We start from the raw sequence: 21,717 nt of genomic DNA, 5'->3' as shown, positions 1-21,717 counted from the left end.
ATTATTATTTATTATGTAATTTATAATTACATTATTCATATAATGTAAAATTTTTTAATGAAAACATTTTTATGTTATAAATATATGATAATTGACTAAACTCAGCCAATTTAACTGGTAGTTTTAAAAAGAAATCTGACCAGTTTGTTTTTAATATTGTAACTAATTAGGCATAATGAAGAAAAGCCTAAGATAAAAGCCTAAGTTTACTATTTACTATTGAAGAAGACAACTGACACCAATAAACTGTAGATAAAAATTCAGTAATTAGTATTATTATAAGGAAATATTTTATGGGGAAGAAGGAATTACAGAGCGTTAGATCTCTCCATTTTATGTAGAAAAGAATTTTATAAAACAAATGAGAAAAGTATTGCCTAAGTTATTTAAATACTTGAAAATGTCATCATTTTATATGTAAATATACATGTATATCAATAAAATATGTTTTTGATAAGTATCAAAATAACTCTTTTGCTTTACTGTTATTACTGGTTCTACTAGCTATTTTGCGTATCATTTCATATATCCTTTATAGATGCACTCTTCTGTTTAAAAGGGCTCAATACTACTTAGCAATTAATTTTTTCTGGGGCTCAGTAAGCCATCTCCTATTGATTCTTAACATTATTTTTGTCTTGTTTTCCATGGTTACTTTCCATAAGAGGAAAAAGAAGTCTTCAATATTTACAAGTGCCAATTCAACCACAAGCTTTCATCCAGACAAATATAATAGATGAATTGAATGTTTCAGGGCAAAACATGTGTCTGTGAGATGTTTTATAGATGCACTTTTCAAACAGAAATATGTATAAACAAAAGCTTCTAAGTCTTCTTTTGTGCCATTTGTTTTTATTGACTGCTTGCTTTAATAGATTTTGGGAGTGTGGGTGTGGAAGTCTAATGTAGATCCAGACACAAGATTACTTCAGAAAAGTAATCTGAAAATAAATGTAATTTTCTAGGTTTACAGTAATTGGTATAAAACTCAAAAAATGTATCAATGGCCTTTTTATTTTTTATTAATCAGAATGAATAAGCCTTAGAAAACCAATGCCATACACACACACACACACATACACACACACACGAGTATTTACATGTATGTAATAAACATATGTGTATACACCCACATGCCAAAAGTCCATTGAAGAAAAATAATACTCTGTTCTCCTTATTGAGATGTCAGTTTTTTAATACCCTCCCATAGCATTCACAAGAATTGCAGTTTACTTTAGTATTGTTTTTTAGCTAAATTCCACATTAAATCTCTTGTAATTGAGCCTATGATGACGTTCTCGTTACAGTGCATACATTTGTATTTTCCCCTTACTAGTCTACAGCATTTTCTAACATTTAACTAACTTTTATATTTCTCTACAGCATTAATTCAGGTACATTTTTATTTGAAAGTCAAATGTTCCTTTGCCCTTATGAAAGTGACATTTGTTTTATACACTTGGAGCTGTTTTTTACTACATTTAGCAGGAAAACTGCAAAACTTGACAAACACTTTCAGTATTTAATTTTTCAGGTTATAAGCCAAAGTAAAGCAATAATAAATTTCAGGAAGAGTACTTATATGGAAAAATTAGAAATAAAAATGTGTTTTCTCATCCAGTATATTAGTCATAACATCATAGTGTTTAAATAAGTCTGAATTCACACCATAGGAGCTTTCTTTTTTCAGGAATAAAGAAGCTGGTAATACTGTATTTCATCTTCCTCCCTAAAATTATCCAGAGTTTTGTAAAAGCATAAGTTGAAAAGTTGAAAATTTACCTGGATTTTCCAAAATAAAAAATAAAATCCCCTGTTTCCAATAAGACTTTCTTGGTCCTTAAAGATGAATCACACATATATTCATCAAGAAATAAACTGCAATATCTTGGTGAACTCTCTAATTCAGTAGTTACCATAATTGTCTGATTATAGCACTCATGGGGAGAGCTTGTTTAAAAATACATATTTCTGGGCCCTGCTTCAGACTCTCTGGAGATGAGCTGGAAACCTAAATGTTTACAGAGGCCCCAGCTAATTTAAATAATAAGCAAGTGTGTGAAAAATGACTAATTGATGCCAAAACAAAATTAAATTTTGAAACTAAGGGTAGTTTTCTGTTTTTCTAGTGAGAATGGAATTTATTATTATTCCTTAGGACTTTGGCCTCTAATTGGTCAGAGGAAGTCAATACGAATCAATGTTTCTAAAAATAAGATTAAATTTTAATGTTTGCCAATTCCCTTATGAAATTCACAAAGTAAACACTAACTTTAAACAAATTTTAAATTGAAATAATATATTTAAGTAGTTTAGGATGCAGATTAGATGGGAGGATCATCTAGAAGGAGGTGAAATTTATATTCATTCAATTGTGTATTCAGTTGGCAGACTCCATGTGAGAAAAAAATCTGAATATGACACAATCTCCCAGTCTAATGAGAAGCTTAGTAAAGGTGGAAAAACTTTGATTTAATCTGTTTATTTTGGAAAGTCAAAATATAACCTACTAGGTATATTATTTGATAAAACAACTCTAGGGAAGGAGTAGCACATAGATTATGTCAGTTTCATAAAAGTCCATCGCTCTCCAATAGAAGAAAAGAGTCCCTGGTCCTTTTCAACCTCCTTCCCTTTCTCAACATGGGTGTGAAAAATAGAAAGAGCAACATCATCAGTCCTCATTAATAAAGCTGTCAGCCGTGGTCTGTATTGAAGGATATATTCAAATTCAACAGTAATTACAGATGTCACAGAGCATCCTGTCATTTCTGCTGAAGTGAGTAGTTTTGGAGAGCTGAAATTAAATTTGAATGTTTAATACCTTGAAAGTCCAGCTCATGGGTAAGGCAGAGGTCGGATGAGTAGTCAATAATAGTCATGCTGTTCTTTTGAAATTTGATCTGGGTGTGAAACTCAGAACCTGAAGAATCCCTTAGGAGGTAAATAAAATGGAATCGTCAGTGGCAATCACAGAGGAAGATGATAGCGGGGGAGGGGAAAGCAAAGGGAGTGAATTGTCTTTCAAGAGGGAACAGCTGCATGTTTCTGAGCAGCAGGATCAAGGACAGTTTCTCTCCATATTACTTGGAGACCATTAGTTTCATCTATTCAGAGTCCTGTTACTCTTTTCAAATAAGGCAGGGAAGGAAAGAAAGGAAGCTACTTTTCACAAAGCAATTTCCAAAATATACATGGCTTTATACAAAACACTAGGATTCAGTAATAGCAAGTGAAGTGTGCCCCTACATGATAGAAATTCGTGTAGTCACTTTATTTTACTTACTTAAATATTTGATGGCTGAGTGACTTAATTGAAACTGAAGTTAAGAAGACAATCATGTTATTTCAGAATTGTCTAAAAATAAGGACATTGTTATTTATTTATTTTAATTTGCATATTTTTAATTTGTGTGTGTATGTAGGTATGTATATTTATTGGGTATATGAGAAGTTTTGATACAGGCATGCAATGTGTAATAAGCACATCATGGATATTATTTAAATAAGCACTACTTGGTATCAACTGCTATTCAGAAGTTTCTCTGCTTTTCTCCTTGTAATTTAATATTATGATACCTGACTAGGATATGTGCTGGTATGCCCAAAATAGGATGGGATGCTTGTCAATTTTGCTAAGGCCTCTGACCAAGAATGAAATATATCAGGAAATATCTAAGTACAGAATAATTGGTTTAGCAAAGTGAAAGCAGTTTGCAGGCCTAGATTTGCCTGCTGCGTTGGGAAAGGACAATCTATTAAATAAATTGAATTCAGAAAGCAGCATATTGTCATCAATGAGTAGTGTGATAGCAGTTGTTAAGGTACACAGAGAACATAATAGGGACCCACTTATCAGAATCAGTTGTGAAGTGGAGGCCTGGGGTCAAAAACAAGACAGAAAAAATGGATGCAAGTCCACGAGCAAATAGCCCTGGGTCTCCTACAAAAAATACTATCCTTCCATTTCCATGTTTAACATAAGCTCCAAGTGTCCTACCTGCCCAAAGATACTCGTTCTCAGATCTAGGGTAAAGAAAGATTTAAGAGCAGGCAAGGAAGGAGAGAACAGGAGATGGGGCTTATGGGATAGAGATGATCAGAGAGAGGGCTAGTGCCCAATGTAAGTGCAACTGTAGAATGGAACAACTAGCTACATGCTGGAAATAAAAGACAAACCAGAGTGACTCATTAGCTGCAGGAACAACCAGAAACCGTTCTGTCTGAAGGAACTCAGTGATTTTAAGAAGTCATTCAGTTTATTTGGAAATATCAATGGAAAGCCAGTTGTCCTTCTTTAAGGATTAATTGTGAGGTTTCAAAGAAAATCCTTTGTACATTATTTCACATTTTCTAATATTAAATACTGTCAATGTAAAATACGCAGTTAATTTTGGTCAGTGAAGCATTTACTTTTCTTGATGGCATGTGGGTGTTTTAACCTTCATCATTAAAAAATAAAAAAGCAAAAGCAGAATTCTGTTTAACAACAATTAGGTGGTAGAAATAAATATACATCAGGCAGAAAATTCATAAAATTCACCAATATTAGGGTGGGTTGGGGGCAAGGAGTAGGAAGAATATCCCTACTGCTATGATTGTTATTTAATGATAGATAACCACCTAGTACAGATGCTATGAAACATCATTCTCAATAAATTTACGGAGAAAGGAGAAAAGAAGTCAGGATAATACAATAATAAGGAGAAAATATATGTTTATTGTTTTTTCTTGCTAATCATCTTTTGTCTCCAAAACTCAGAGTTACATTTTCAGGGAGTTTGATAAACTCCCTTAAAATTTGAAACAATATAGTTTTTCTAGTTAGCACATGTTCCTACAAAATGAAAAAAAAAAAGTGTGAAAACACAAGGAATATGTTACATAGCAGTACTATCAAAGTAAAATATTCATAAATGAAAATAATAAAATGTTGTTACATGTTTTATTACCTTACTTTTCCCAGTGCTCAAATGCCAAAAAAGTTAAAATCTCATTGTTATCTTCTCAATTTTCCATCACTCATCAGAAATCACTAAAATTGTGTACACTTAAAATTCTGAATATCTCATGTTTATGTATGACTTATTTATTAATAGACCTAATTGTGTAATGACAATATTTCACAATGAAAAATATTACTCATGCTTTTATTTAGGTCATTCTTATACTACTACTGTGAAAAATCATCAAGTGTTAGCCTAACTGTGACTCTATGCATTGATTAAAAATGCTAACATATTAAAAATATTGATTAGTGATTAGCTCCCCAGTAGAATGATCAAGGCTATCAAACTTTAATAAATCGTTTAAAATTCAGTGACATTGTCATTCATTAAGAGGTAATGATGAGCCTGATGAAAGCAGGAGATGTTAGCTGAGAAAAAATTAGTATTTTTAATAGAAAAAACTACGATGTTATTTTAGGTGAATCTGATAGTTTTCTTTCCTACTAGGGAAACAAGTACTTGATCAATCTAAGTATGATAGAAACTATGTCATTATTTTGACCGTTGAAGTATGCATTAACCGTTGGCTAGTGGTGTTAATCTGTTTTGTATTACTATTAAGGAATGCCTAAGACTGGGTCATTTGCAAAGAAAGGAGGTTTATTTGGCTCATGGTTCTGCAGGCTGTGCAAGAATGGCAACAGAATCTGCATGGTTTCTGGTGAGGCATCTGGAAGCTTTTTTTTACTCATGGTGGAAGTCGAAGAGGGAGCAAGAGAGAGAGGAGAAGATGCCACAGCTCTCCTGTGAACTAATAGAGCAAGAATTCATTCAATACAATAGGGAGGGCACCAAGCCATACGTAAGGGATCTGCCCCCATGACCCAGACACCTCCCTCTAGGCTACACCTCCAACATTGAGGATCACATTTTGACATGAGATTTGGAGGGGACAAATATCCAAACTACATCAATTAGAATACAGCAAAAATTTGAACCCATTTTATTTCTTTTTTTTTTTTTTTTTTTTTTTTTTTTTTGAGACGGAGTCATGCTCTGTCACCCAGGCTGGAGTGCAGTGGCCGGATCTCAGCTCACTGCAAGCTCCGCCTCCCGGGTTCACGCCATTCTCCTGCCTCAGCCTCCCCAGTAGCTGGGACTACAGGCAGCCGCCACCTCGCCCGGCTAGTTTTTTGTATTTTTTGGTAGAGACGGGGTTTCACCGTGTTAGCCAGGATGGTCTCGATCTCCTGACCTCGTGATCCGCCCGTCTCGGCCTCCCAAAGTGCTGGGATTACAGGCTTGAGCCACCGTGCCCGGCCGAACCCATTTTGTTTCTAAATAATCACTAAACAACTAATATTTTGATTGTTTATTATATGCTAAAAAAATGCTCAAGGACATTAGTTTTGCATGATACATATGCCATTTTTACTATCCACCATCACACCATCAGCTGCAATATGTTTAGCAATTAAGTCTCCCCTTAACACTTTCACAATGACTTAATTAATGTGGCAGTATTTTTCTACTTTTTCACAGTTTAAATCTGAAAAGAATAAATGATACCTGTCATATGTTCATGTTTATGGGAAACTATAAAAAGATTTCTGAATCTGCCACACCTTATAAAGTTAATCATTTGGCAGTGATTTTTATGTAGTTCCTTTGGTTGAATCTCAAAGAGAAACTGTGTTAATATGTATAGAGCACTCTTGGGGCAAACACACCTGTAATAAGCACTTTGGGGACACTTATTAAAGAGGCAACCCATTTCTCATCATCAAAAAGCTTCTGGCGTAATTTGAGACACAAAACTGATTAAAAAATAACTTTAACAAAAGACGGATTCAGTAATTATACCTGTGTGAAGAGGCATTCCTCTCAGTTTTTCTGAAGCTGTGAGCAGAGGACCAAACTCAGAAAACAACATAAGAACTAATTTCCTTATTTCCAATAAAATTAGAAACAAAATCAATTTTGAACAGATAAATGAAATGTCTGATACTTAATTAAAGGAAGACGTTCCTCATATATGAGTGAAAATAATATAACTTTTATATAACAAAATTACACTTTTATTTCTTTTCTTCCTTTTGGTAATACTTCAATAGCCATAAGTAATAGCAAAGTTTAATATTCCCTTCTGAGATCAAGTATATTTTAATAATAATATACCCTCAACTCCTTAAGAAAAGACCCAAAATTTACCTTATCCCAAAGAAGAGTTAGTGACTGCTCAGCTTAGGTCTGGCGTTCCTCATGTTCTTCATATAGTGTTGCCAGATTTGGCAAATAAAAATACTGACACCTAGTTAAATTTGAATTTAGATAAATGATACATTCTTTAGTGTAAGTATATTCCAAATATTTGATCTTGCAACCTTGTTTCCAGTTAAGATCTTCTATGTCTTGCAGCTGGACGATGGTCTACTAAGGATACTCAGGAGAGAGGATAAAGGAGAATGACTACTTTCTGTGCCTAGGCAATACACACTTACACCCACACCTAGGCACCCTGCTTCAGCTGTACAATTCCACTTTGCCACCCCTGCATCCATCTCCAGGATCACCTTCTCTCACTCCCTAATACTCTTTTCTCCTCATCACCAGTCTGGCTTAGAAGTCACATGACTGAGTGCTTAAATCACTTCTGTGTTCATACATAGAGCTCGATATTAAGTCATTTCTGACAAGGATAGGGTGAAAGGGTGAAACTCTTCAATGAGACTTGAAGTGAGGAAAAGTCTCCTAATGTGGCAAGAATTACCAAAATATACCAATTTCTCTACGGCTACATCATTTATATACCTACCATGAAGGGTAGAGTCAGGGGTAAAGTCTCAAATTGTTCTGATGAGATGGAAAATACCTAGTGTGACTTAGGATGAGAGTTTGAGAGATGAGCTTTGAGCTCAATAGAGAGGCGAGTTGCTCTGTACTTTTATAGAAAAGAGGAAAGGCATTTCTACATTTCTTAAGTTCAACTAAAAAGAAAAAAGTAGATGCCCTTACTTTCCGACTATTCCTGGTAACATCTCCTGGAGATGTCTTTGAAAAGCAGATGATTTCTCAATTCTACTTTTTCTGTAGGAATATTTCTTATGGCAGTCAAAATCTGAGTAGTGGAAGGCAGATAGTTTAAATATATAGCCACAGTTTAGAATGGCATATTTTATGTTTCATAAATCTTTATAGGCAATCATCCTATGTGATATATTTCCTAAGATACTCTTATTACTTAAGGAGACTTTCATCATAAAAGAAGTTAAATATGGTGGTGTATCCTACCTACTGGCTTTTAGATTCTGCATTCTAAATGCCAGGAAGCTTGGGGAAAGGAAGGTAACAGTCAAGGAGGATGGACTCTTTTGCTTTGATTTTCACTATGTCTTTTCTCAAGGTCGAGACCTAATAACAAAAGGTAACATGAACTTCTTAGTGAGCCTCTTTGGGCTCTTTCTAAAGAGCTACCAGCTCTCTGCTTCTTAAAGCCAAGATTACGTAAGAAAACAGTCCATAAAATGAATGAAGATGGCCACTCTGCCCCCGGTCCCTTTTGTCTCTCATCTGGCTGAGTGGGATGTTGGCAAGTCTTAGCTCAACTTGTCACTGTCACAGTGCACTAGGGAATCACAAATATTACCTACGCCAGCTTGCCAGTAATAGACAAGTTGATATTACTGGGGAGAATAAGACCCCTAATCCCACATCTTTTAGGAACAGTTGAACTCTTCTATGCAAAGTCAGAAGTTAAATGTTCTAAAAAATACTATAAAAATGTGCTATTTTCTCCTCTTTTCCCATACTCTCAAATTCCAGAGGATCTAAGAAAGAATGAATTTTAGAAAGTTATCACACAGCTGTCTTTCCCAATGAAGAATTATGTTCCTCAACCAGCTTTCAGGTCAACTACATGGAAACCAAAGAGAATCTGGCAATTTAAGAAGCAATGAAGGGCCAGAAATGTGGACTTTTATTGCCAGGGTAGGGAAAAAAACACATTTGCCTATCTTTTGGCCAATTATTATTGGAATCTTTCATTGGTGCATTTTCAGGAAAAAAAATCTAACAGAAGGAGCAGTAGAGTGCAAATCATGCTACAGGAATTGTAAGTGAACATCAAATTTGTGGTGTAGTAAAGAATTTCTTGGGATATAATTAGAGACTTATATACACTAGGAACATGAAGCAAAGCCAGATTAGTTCAGTGAAATGTAGTATTTCTTGAAGCCAAAAATCTACTTTTTTACATAATTACAATAGAAAGCAAACTTTAAAGCCACAAGAAATTTCTTGAGAGCAACAATGGGAATGGAAATGATTTTTTTAGAGAACCCATATATTCATTTTAATGGTTTAAAATGAATCATGCCCTGTTGAAAGAAAGACTATGGAACTTGTCCCCATGTTTTGTTTTTCACTCTCTCATCAAACAAAAATGTTCTATAGATTAGATTTTGAAGTTAATAGGCAATTTGAAAGTCTCAGCGTAATTTCATGGAGAAATCTTGGAAACAAAGAAATCTCTGAAGCAAATAGGGTCTAGATTTTTCAAAAGGTTTTGGAACAAACCATCATTCTTTAAACGGGACATAGAATCAAAATTAAAAATTAATATCCAATATGAATTATGGTGCAGAATTATTATATCTCTGACCATGCACAATAGCTTTCAGAAAATCTGACTGCAGTTTCTTAAGGGATTTCAAAAGAATCCCAAGTAGATGGACAAAGTAGTATTTCTCAAAGGACCTATAAGCTTTTATGGAAATGATATTAAAGAAATACAGGAGAACAAAGAATTTGAATTTTTTGTTACTGAAATATGCAAGAGGACAAGTAACACCAGTTGTTTGATATGCTTATTAGGTTTATGCCCATGAGAATAAATATCATCCAGAAATTGAAAATAAGAAGAGCAAGTAAAATAGAGGGAGTAGAACCTAACAACAGAAGGTTTAGAAAGGATACTCATGAGTCAAAATATTATCCTTTCAGGGTTTAGTCAAAGAATCAGAATAGAAAGTAAGTTCACAATTAACTTTAAAGACTGAATGTCTGTCACAGGCTGGCGCATGATGTTGGGGAAGTTGTAGATACAACCCTTTCAGACAATTAAAGTTCCTTTTCCAACTGTCAATGTTTCCGACAACAAAACTTAGATGAAATCTGTAGCCCTTCAACACCAATTTCTCATTGCGAAGTTCAGGATTCCCCAAACCCACCCTCACTTTTGACATCAATTGCACATTCTCAGTTCCCCAAGATCATTCTCTGGTTTGATAATTCAATAGAAAAACTCACAAACACAATTAAAATTATCATACTCACAGTTATAGTTTATCACAATGAAAGGATATGGATACAGATCATCAAAGGGAAGAGGCATATGGGGCAGAGTCCAGGAGGGTCCAGACATAAGCTTTCAGTTGTCTTGAAGACTTCTGGAGAGTACTAAGTTCTCTTAGCCATGTTATGTGACAATAAGCCCAGAGTATTGCGAACTAGGAAGCTCACATTAGCCTTGGTATTCAGAGTTTTTATGGAAGCTCCGACATTTAGACATGGTTGACCATCTGTATGGCTAACCTTAGTTTCCTCCCTTTCAGTGGTCAAGCTGACCTGAAGACCCCACTGTAACCACAATGTTAGCATGGGCTATCTGGCGTGGCCCAAGGCCCCTGGGAAACAAAACACTCTCCTCAGACAGGCCATCCCAAGGGCTTAGAAATTACCTTCAAGGAGCTGAGGGCAAAGAACAGACTCCTCCTTGGGTAAGGTTAACATCTAATACACACTCCTATTACACCGAGTTTTGTAGACTGTACACTGATCACTGGAATGACATGTGTCTGTAAACGCTATGCCTACACTGGATTTGACACATCCTAAACTCTGCAGAAGAACTGTTCAATAGAGAAAAAATTTGATGGTCAGCAAGTTACTTCAAGATAGTACACACAAGCAAACTCAAGATTAAGATATGTCTAGATATGTGTTTCTTGCAAAGAAGACAAGATGATCAACTCCTTTTGGATACAGAAAAATAAAGTGATTATCTAATATGTTATAGTTAGTTGTTGATATGAAAACAAGTCTTCTTCACATCGATCTCTTATCTATAAATTACACACATTATATTTTCACAAATTGGGACACGTAACTTTATCCTTGTCTTTGGCTCTACTTTAAGGTCCTATGTGCACATTTTGGTTGAATTTTTTTCCATTTGACTTTCACCTCCTGATAGATTGTTTCGGTTAGCTATGACCTTATTTCATTTGCAGCTTTGGAGGGTAATGGTTCTACTCAGGATGCTATGGGATGGAAGACACTGTGGCAACTCTTTATTCCTTTCTGTTGATGATAATTTGTGCTGTAGTGTTGTTGGGATGCCCTGTAGTGAAGGCCGACCCCCCAGTTCATTTTGCAGGCTGATGATCAATAGAGACACGTATTAGCACAGTCTATTGGTTCCAACAGAAACCCCTACTTTTTGGGTGACCCTCTTAGAATATAATTCTCAACATCACTATTTTCCAAAGAAACATTTTCTAGAATATTGAAATTTACCTGGAAGTGAATTTCTTGTTTCCTTATTACATCTAGAAGAATGTACTCATATTGAGGCTAATTTTGTTACAGAGTTTCATTGGTTTAGTGGAATTGATTGCAGAGAAAAACATCAAGAATAATATACTAGCTGTTCAATCATGAAATGGTTTCAGGATGCTGGTAAATTTTCCTAGAAAATTGAATTCACTGAATGATAGCTGCAGTCTATTTTGGCTAAAAGAATTAAACTTCGATTTCAGACTTTTTATAGCCAATCACTCATAGAAGTTTCATAAATGCAAAGCTTCTAATAAGATTTGTTTAATATGATATAGATTTATACCACTAACTGAAATGTTTAAAATAATTTTCTACATATTTTAATATTTTTTACTTTTAATTAAAAAATTGATTTTGAAATGCTTGCATGTAGGGCAAAGTAGAACATACATTTTAGATTAGCCTAAAATATTACTGACACTCTAGCCGTAGAATTAGAAACAATGAAGGCTCTTTCCCAAACTATTCAAATGGAAAAATGTTATGTTTGACGTGATTCATGCATACTAATTCTGTGAAAATGTTCATAAGACTTTATATCACTTAAAGCGTTGATTCAAGTTGTAACTCTGAAATTTTTGACAGTCAAAAAAATTCAAGTAATGTTGACACTAAGTATATAAAATAAATTTTATGATCCTGAACTATAAATTAATAAGCATCTGTCCATTATGTCACCCACAAAAATCAGAATTATATACTTATATAATATATAAATAGTTGCTTTATAAAATAGATACAAGTAAAAAAAATTGGAAAACCCTCACTGAGGAGAAATTATTAAAATATCCAAAATTTACTTGACCATAAATCAATCAACTATAACACAAAATGCAATATAATTATTCTACATTTTACACTGCATTGATAGAAATACTGTATCTACAACAAAGGTGCACTCTATCTTTTGAGTTATTCACAGTATGTCTATATTCTGTGTCCCAATAAATACCACACTTTCATTGAGCCATAGTTCAAGCAAATGTTATCCAATGGAATGCAATCAAGATTATAGGTCTGAAAATCATGCAACATGAAGAACTTTTTAAGGAACCATGAATGTTTAGCCTAGAGGACTGAAGTTGAGTTTTTGAGAAGTTTGTGTCAATTATTGTTAAGTATGTCAAAAGTTCTTTTGATAAGCTAAGTTTGTTCTATTTTCATTGAGAATTAAGCATTAGATTCAATGGACTGAAGTGAGATATATACATTTTAGCCTTATAAAAAGATAGACTTTCAGACTGTCTAAATACATACTTGTCCTGTTGTATTGAGGCATTCCATGGATAGGCTGAAAGTTCCATGTTAGAAATATTAGAGGGAAGAGTTATTGATAGCAGATCTCTGAGTTCTCTTCCAAATCTCAGATTACTTCATTATATGGGTAGAATTAGATAGAAACAGGGTTTCTGAGTATCAGAGCTACTAAAGACTGTCTTATTTCACTTCTCCATAAGCTCTCTGGATGAAAGCACAAAGGATTGAAATTATGTGTGTTAAATAAAGAATTCTGAGCTTTCTTTCAGTCCAGCACCTCTGCACACACAAACACATACATGCTGCCCCAGGAAAATGGATACCTTTGTCTTCTATCCCTTAAGAACAGCAGGTCAGTGTACAGATACAGTCAGTAAGGTCAATGGTATGCTTGATACCATAAACAAAGAAGATACAATCAATAGAAAAAACTTTAGAAAGTCTCATTCAACCTTTGTATTTCCACAATATCTGAAATCCCAGATGCGGTTCAACTATAGTCTCCAAATAGCAGAAGAAAAATAATGAAATCTATAAGGGGCATCAAAACCCAGAGGGATGAAGTGATGGTCACTTGAAATCTTACTAAAATGTTGATGTTTAATACTGATGTAAAATACTGATGTTTAGCCATAGGGAATCTATCTAAAAGTGCTTAGAACCACTCGCCATTTGAATGATGTGAACAAAAATTCCAAAAAGTTAGAAGAATAGGAATCTCTTTAAAACTTTTCATCAGTTTAGGATAACTGAAAAGAAGCACATTTTTACAAACTAGATGATTTTCTAAAGAAATCATATGTGCAAGAAATCCCCAAGGGATTCTGTGATATTTAGGGTCCTATTCCATGACTGCTAAAAGAAACTGAAATTTGCCCCACCTCTCTGACTACATCGTGGAGAATAATGTTGCTTTGTTCCATGATTCCTGGAGACCTCCTATTTTTGATGTCTATACTGGCCTGAATAGACAGTGCTCCCTAACAAAGAATGGTAGCTCATCTTACAAAAAAATATATTAATGCTGCTAGAAGCAAGATTTTCTTGTTTTATTTTATCTGATATTCTCTCCGTGCTGAGATTTGAATCCTCCCAGAATCTGATTTGTATTTTCAACCAGCATCACAAGAGAGTTAGCCTTAGAAAAAAAAATTCAAGATAGCTACATTGAGGGAATTGTGTTTTCTTTCTCTTATCTTCTCTTAGGTTGTAATTATGGAAGCTTCTGCATAGTACCTTTAGTGTTTTTTATCAAGGCCCCATATGTTAGGAAAAGCATATGTTAGAAAAAGACCTCTAAGCATTATCATGTTTGAATATATCAGCAAATTTGTCATCAACTAATTAGCCTCCTCCCTGAACTGAAACTTGTGCATAGTTTTTCTAAAAAATTCAAATCAAACTGTGTCTTTCTCATGTAAAATATTTTCACTCCTATATAGAGATTTAATGTTCTCCATCAGTCTTTTCAGACTTCAGTTTTAGTTCAGATGCTTATGTCTCTAAAATGTGCCTGTGAAAGCACTTTCTAGAAATCTTAGAGATTTTATGAAGTTAACTAAAAATATAGTGTTTGCATTCCTTTGCAAGGTGAAATATTTAGGTAGCATTCTTAGGCAGGGGCTTCCTAGTGCTGGAGATAAGAAAACAGTACATGTGCCACGTGTTTACACAACAAGTACAAAATATCATCCTGGAATTAGCAAGTGGGTGCTTTGTGTTCTGTACTGTGTCATTACTGAGAGGCCTCTGAAAACAGAAATATATTTTCAGTACTTTGAGGCTGTAAATTGGGTGATTCTAGTATAGATTTTGGCTGTTTTCCTACGAACGTTATTGTTTTATAAATCATCCTGTTTCATGAAACTTCGCTTTTTTTTAAGTGAACATAAAAATATCCATGACTTTCACATACTAAATCAGAAATTTCATAGTTGTTTTCAGTTTCAGAGATGATATAGTTTCTCTGTATGTATTCTTCATTATAAAGAAATGAGTATAATTAATAATTCAACTAATACTTTCTGGGTTGATAATTCCTATCAAAACCTGTGCTGGAGAGCAGACACTTAAGAGAAAATTGTTTCTTTCTGTATTTCCTTTCCAAGAGGTGGTATAAAACTATATTTTGGGCTGTTATAAATCTTGCAATGAAAGTTAATGAATTTAAACTCTATTATCCAAAAGATATACATTAAGTTCACTAGCAGGGCTACAAAATTGGATTTTAGATTCCATATTAAATTGTAATACTACAGTCTCAGTGAAACATTTGAATCCAACCTCATATGTCAGATAAGATGTCAGTAAACCGGAGTTTATTTTCTGCTGTTGCAGTAGCAACAGCCTCTCAAGATTTTTGGCCAGTGTTTATGGTATGTCCTGTACCTGTGAGCTTTTGCTAACGGAGACATTGTTACATAGTAGTAGCACATTTCAGTCCAGAATGAGCTATTCCTGCCTGCAAGACAGGGCATTACTAAGCATAAAATGCCTGCTAAATGAACTTTAATTTAGATATGCCAGCAGAACCAGCAGAGAGACTTTTCAGTCTTGTCTATTGCTTCTGTTAATCAGTGCCATACTGCCTAATGCTTTTGAGGAGAATATGATTTTTTCTTTCCAGGAGAACATTTGTGACCAGATAAGACTAGTCTAGAAGGCTTTTAAAACATTTTCTTTAATTTCAGAATGCTGAAAGATGTGGGTTAAGTATTCTGTCATGTGATGATGAAGTTTGATTGTTTTTTGTTTTCTACTTTGAGGATTTTATTTTCAGGTGTCTCTTTGGCCACATAGTTATGTTTTGATGCCAAATAAGAAAAGAAATTTGATGTCAAACAAGAAAGAAAATTATCTTCTAATTATAAGATGATTCATAAAGTGAAAACAGAAAGTCTTGAAGAGATTTTTACTCTAAAAAGTTAAACTAAATTTAAAAATCTAAACTAAATCTAAATTTTAAAAAATGTAGATATAAAATAGTTAGAAATCACTTTAATAAGAAATGTTCAGAATCTATAAGAAAAATAAGGATAAAATTATTCAGATAAAGACTAAAACATATAAATACCTCAGTTTACCCCAACATAATTTATAATTTAATGCCATTCCTATCGTGGTCCCAGTGTTTTAAATTTGTTTTGTTTTCTGAAGCAGACATTTGTCCAAGTTATTATGAAAGTCTTTTAGGGAAGAGCATGTGGCTATAGAAAAGCTCCAAAAAACAAAAAAGAAAAGCATTTTTACAAAAGAAGAACAGATATCCTATGCAAAGTGTCAGGATATTATAACTCACATTTATCCCAATAGTATTGTATGGCTGCAGGAATTAATAGATGAAGCCAAAAAAGAAGAAAAAAAAAGTTCAAAAACAGCATTGATTGTGTTGTCTCATTTGGAGATGGGCTAATTTTATTCTGTATGTGAGAAGAAGTGGGCAAAAGGCACTGTGATAGAGGTTGTTAGTGCTCACCTAATAGCCTTCTGCTTCTTTCCAGTGCCCAGCCTCCTTTGCTGTTAGGCTGGAGTCATATAATTAGGTAGGGTGAAACAGATAAATACAGAAGTAATATAAGCTGCTTCCATATTTGTTCTCTTAAACACCCTGCACAGTCTGCTAACTCTCCCCTCCCCGTGCCCCTTGTGAATGTGGAGGCCATATGCTCCAGATGACAGCTGTACTTTGCAAGCTGCTTGGATCTCTGAGTCACTCCTTGGAAGAGAGCATCTTCAGCAAGCTACATGACTAACGTCAGCCTGTGACATAAGCAAAAAATGAATACCTGTTGCATTTTTTTAATTGAGAGAAACAAGCAGAGGAAAATGACAGATCTATGAATTCCTGCATTAAACAATCAAGGTTTAACTCTTTAAACATTAATTGACCATTTAGTTTAAAATAATTATTATTAAAAAGAAGCTGCAATATAGTTTGAAGAAAAGAAAATGAATAGTTATCAAATATCATGTTTGGGGAAAATGTTCCAAACAGGAACATAAAAATAATTTCAAAGAAAAAAGGTTATATGACTGACATTTTCTGCTCTTCTTTGTTAGGTCTTCCAGGGCAATTTTGACAATGACACTCACAGAAAAAACGTCATCGACCCTCCCATCTATGCACGACACATAAGAATCCTTCCTTGGTCCTGGTATGGGAGGATCACATTGCGGTCAGAGCTGCTGGGCTGCACAGAGGAGGAATGAGGAGAGGCTACATTTCACAACCCTCTTCCCTATTTCCCTAAAAGTATCTCCATGGAATGAACTGTGCAAAATCTGTAGGAAACTGAATGTTTTTCTTTTTTTTTTTTTTCATGCAAAAGTACTCAAATTATGGTAGGCAACTAACTGTGTTTTTAAGGGGGTCTAAGCCTGCCTTTTCAATGATTTAATTTGATTTTTTTATTGGTCAAATCGCTTAAGTAACATCACATTAAGTGTGAATTACTTTTCTCATTCTTTCCTGAATGATTTACATTGGTAGAAATATATTAGGGAAAGAAAGTAGCCTTCTTTTTATAGCAAGAGTAAAAAAAATCTCAAAGTTATCAAATAAGAGCAACAGTTGATAGAGCTTTTACTATCAATACTCACCTAATTCTGATAAAAGGAATACTGCAATGTTAGCAATAAGTTTTTTCTTCTGTAATGACTACATTTTCCTGTTTCCCTGTGCCTACCAAACACTGTCAATGTTTATTACAAAATTTTAAAGAAGAATATGTAACATGCAGTACTGACGTTATAATTCTCATTTTACTTTCATTATTTCTAATAAGACATTATGTGACTTCTTTTTCTTTTGGTTCTATTCTATTTTCTTTATATTGTATATTACTTGAATAATTCGATGCTTTTTTCGTAACTGAATTTCCTATTAGTTCCCTAAAAGAAGTGTCATGTTTACTCATATATATATAACATGACTGCGTATCAGTAGATTGATCTGTATTTAATATCCATTAATTAAATCTGCAGTTTTATTTTTGAAGGAAGCCATAACTATTTAATTTCCAAACACTTCCTTCATAAAGAATCCCATACTCTCAGTTTGCACAAAGGAACAAAAAAATATATATATTATGTCTCTTTATNTCATTTTACTTTCATTATTTCTAATAAGACATTATGTGACTTCTTTTTCTTTTGGTTCTATTCTATTTTCTTTATATTGTATATTACTTGAATAATTCGATGCTTTTTTCGTAACTGAATTTCCTATTAGTTCCCTAAAAGAAGTGTCATGTTTACTCATATATATATAACATGACTGCGTATCAGTAGATTGATCTGTATTTAATATCCATTAATTAAATCTGCAGTTTTATTTTTGAAGGAAGCCATAACTATTTAATTTCCAAACACTTCCTTCATAAAGAATCCCATACTCTCAGTTTGCACAAAGGAACAAAAAAATATATATATTATGTCTCTTTAAATTTAAATCTTCATTTAGATGGTGGTTACATATCCTTATATTTACTTTTAAAAATAGACTCATTATTTGTTTATTTTATAAAAATTTAGCCAAGAAATATTAATATAGTGCTGCATACCTTGGCCAAGCATACTCATCATTTCTTTGTTCATCTCCACATTTCCTGTTAACCTAACATCTTATTGAGATTTGAAACTGGTGGTAGTTTCCCAGGAAGGCACAGGTGGAGTTATTTGTGAGAAACAAAGTGTTTGCTAATGACAAAGTAGTAAACCATTTTCAAGATGAAAATTGATTTCTATTTATTTTGCTTCAAAGATCCTGAAAAAATAAGCAATTATCATAACAATTTGTTATTGATACTGGAGGTTTCATTGACATGTCTCTCAAATTAAAGTTCACACTGCCTCCATAAAAGTCTTCAACATCTAATTTATAAGCTTCACAAGCATTTATTTTATAAGGCTTAGACAGAATTATTGGAGTTTTAAATTAAGTGTCTTGGAAAAGAAAGGATGGTATGTGTACGAAATGTTAAGATCCTACGCAACACTGCTATTTTTTTCCTTTAATATTTGTGCTGCATAACAAAAGCCACTAGACTGTTACTGTCTTGTCTGTCCATGTGTTAACAGCATTTCTTAATGATGTATATATGGAGTGGTCTTCAATAATAGTGAAGAATTTAAAGAGAAAGTCAATCGTACTGGCATTTTTAATAAGAGCGAAATTAGTTGGTCTAAGGGGACTGGCTGGTCACATGTTGATTCCTTGCCCATATGCTTTGTATTTCTTGTTCTTACTATGAAATTATGAATTTGAAGCCTCTGAAATGGTGATCAGTTTTCAACATCTTTCAAAAACAAAATTGCAATTTCCTCCATATTGCCTTTTTTAGATAACTTTAAAGTTAGGGTTTTAAAATATTTGTAACTGGCTAAATTTTAAAGTCATGTGACAGATAATTACTTAGGTTCAGAAATATATACACACTTACTCTTTAACCAATTTCTTTCAAGGTTTACTGTCCCATCAAATATCTAGCCATTTTCCTTTGCAAATTACATGCATTCTTAAGAGTATATTTTTAAGATTATTACTTACGCTTTATGATGATTTACTTTTCCAAAATTACTTCTAGTTTCATATGATGTTTTATAATTTTTTCTATTGATACTTGTTTTAAAAATATTTTCCAAGGAAGTTGATTAAAATTATATGTGTTTCCTTTTAGAAAACACATTGAAATGAGTTTCTCCTGCTTTTTCGTTTTCTCTCTGCTTTATATGCTCTTCACAGTACATCATGTCCAATGGGATACCTATTGTCCCATGACACCCAAACTTGATGACAGCAAAGGGATTCCAACATATGGAAATGTTGAAAATTATTGTAAAGTAGTATTGTGAAGTAGCTTTTGTGTCATTCATGTCAGTGACATCAAAGTGAAGTAAATTTATTCTATTTAAATTCACACTAAAACCAATAAAATACCATAAGTAGAATACACATAAGAATCACCTACTCTTCACCATATTGAGTAACTATAATGTGCTAGTTTTACAATTAATGAAACTAAACTTTTAAACATGTCCATTTTATCTGCATCCTTTTGAAAGTATTTATCATAGTTGCCAATTTTAATTTTAGGGTTGACTTTCTCTTTCTGAATGACTTCATAAAGTTTGATGTGAGTTTTGAAGACTTGGGTTACTAATGATTGTATCTTTGCTAGTCAACAAATTATGAAATATAATACTCAATGCATCAGATGTGTCATTAAGTACAGAAATAACTAAGACACAAGTAACCTTTGCAAACCTTCAAGCTGTGTAATATTCCAATGTTGTTTTTTTCTTTGTATATATACTTATATCACGTAGGATGTAAAACCAGTATGACCTTGTCTAGTCTCCAAACTTAAAATAAACTTTTGAAAATCTGGGATTCTTTTGAAGCAGTTGTAATTAAACACATTTATAAGAATACACAAATTGTCTGAATGTGAATGCCCACTACTCTTGATCACATACATGGTTTATTTTTGCTTTGCACAGGACAATTGAACAGATACAGAAAAAACAGAAATTACAACAACCTCTAAATATATATTGATATTACCTAAACTGGTCTTTTGAAGATGATTAAAATGTGTGCATTATTCCTGTTCCTTTTAGATGCAGAAGTTTTACTAAAATATTCTTAATCCAAAGTCATTTTTGGCCTCATGTATAAAGCATTGTGTACCAGGACTGATCTGCCCATTGTTAATCAGATGATATTGCTATCATTTCTATAGTTTTTTCAGTTAATGATGCCCAGGAGTATAATGAAGAAATCCAGTCAGTAGTAAGCAATAATACAACAGTTATAATGTATTTATCCATGTAACATTAGCTATTGAATAATGAAAATCATAACGTGGATTCTTCATAAATCCTGTTTCTAGCTCTCTGGAAGTCACTGGTGAAATACTAAATCTGTGTACTTGCTATTTTTTTTTTTTTATATTTTCTTAGGATGCAAACAATTTAGGGAAGAATTAAGATATGAAAGGTTACTACTTATTTGAACTTCAGTGAATCTCTGATAGCTCCCAGTACTGACTAGTCACTGTTATGTACTCATACATGTTCCCATTTAAATGCATTTTAATATGAGCAGATCAACGGGATTCCATTGTTTGCCTAATTTTTGCACATACTCATAAACAAATAATAAATGTGCTTTTATTAAATAAGAGAAATTATACATATATATTTTCAGTAGCACTAATAAGGAATCATGACATCAATACATGGTAAAATTTTATTGTGACAGCAAAATATTTAATAATTATCCAACAGAAAATTTTTAAGTATAAAATTTTGAAGATTACTGATTCAAGATGCAAAAATCATAAAAGCATTTCAAATTCCAAGAAGAAAAGTCTGCGTAGGCTGAAATTTGTGTTTTTTATGAAGTATTAATGATAACTTCGTGAATGGAAAATATCATCTCTATATAACCTGAATTTTAAAACATCTACTATTTCAGACTTTAAGATTTTGATAAAGAAACATTAATTTTACTGTCAGAAATTCAGTGCTATCTCTTTCAAAAGGCTAATTTTTAAAAAATTAACATTCACTTTAGTATGTTATTTATTTGTGAAAAACATTGCCTCTAGCCTTTGAGATGCAAAAGGATCCTTTTATCTGCACAGGTAAAATAGAGAACCAAACAACTTTGCCAGCTGAGAAATGTTTCAACTACCGTGAAACAGAATGCACTGTCATTTGTCTTTACAAAGACAAAGAATACCTAGTGTAAGTAGCAATTTTTCTATTGATTTTGAAGGGGGAAATAGGTTTCTTGATTCTACTTCAGTAAATGCCTATAATTCATATTGGCTGTTTCAACATTGCCACCAAATAAAGTGTTTTCCACCGTAGGCAAGTGCACTTACTC

At 33.3% G+C, this 21,717-nt stretch overlaps 1 protein-coding gene across 2 annotated transcripts in view; it reads left to right on the top strand.

Moving 5' to 3' along the window:
* The window catches only part of EDIL3 (EGF like and discoidin domains 3), a 458,492-nt gene extending 440,603 nt beyond the window's left edge, over positions 1-17,889 (top strand). The window contains exon 11 of one of the 2 annotated variants that reach the window (XM_017893438.1): positions 16,884-17,889. In XM_017893438.1, the coding sequence (XP_017748927.1) occupies positions 16,884-17,033 (150 nt within the window). In that variant the 3' untranslated portion in view covers positions 17,034-17,889. The remainder of the gene's footprint in view (positions 1-16,883) is intronic. The other variant, XM_017893439.1, reaches the window with a different exon arrangement.
* The last annotated feature ends 3,828 nt before the right edge of the window (positions 17,890-21,717 follow it).

Source organism: Rhinopithecus bieti, unplaced genomic scaffold, assembly GCF_001698545.2.
Source record: "Rhinopithecus bieti isolate Rb0 unplaced genomic scaffold, ASM169854v2 scaffold_23411, whole genome shotgun sequence".
Taxonomy (NCBI): Eukaryota; Metazoa; Chordata; class Mammalia; order Primates; family Cercopithecidae; genus Rhinopithecus; species Rhinopithecus bieti.
The sequence above is the reverse complement of the archived record's forward strand: the minus strand, read 5'-3'. Positions and strand labels throughout refer to the sequence as shown.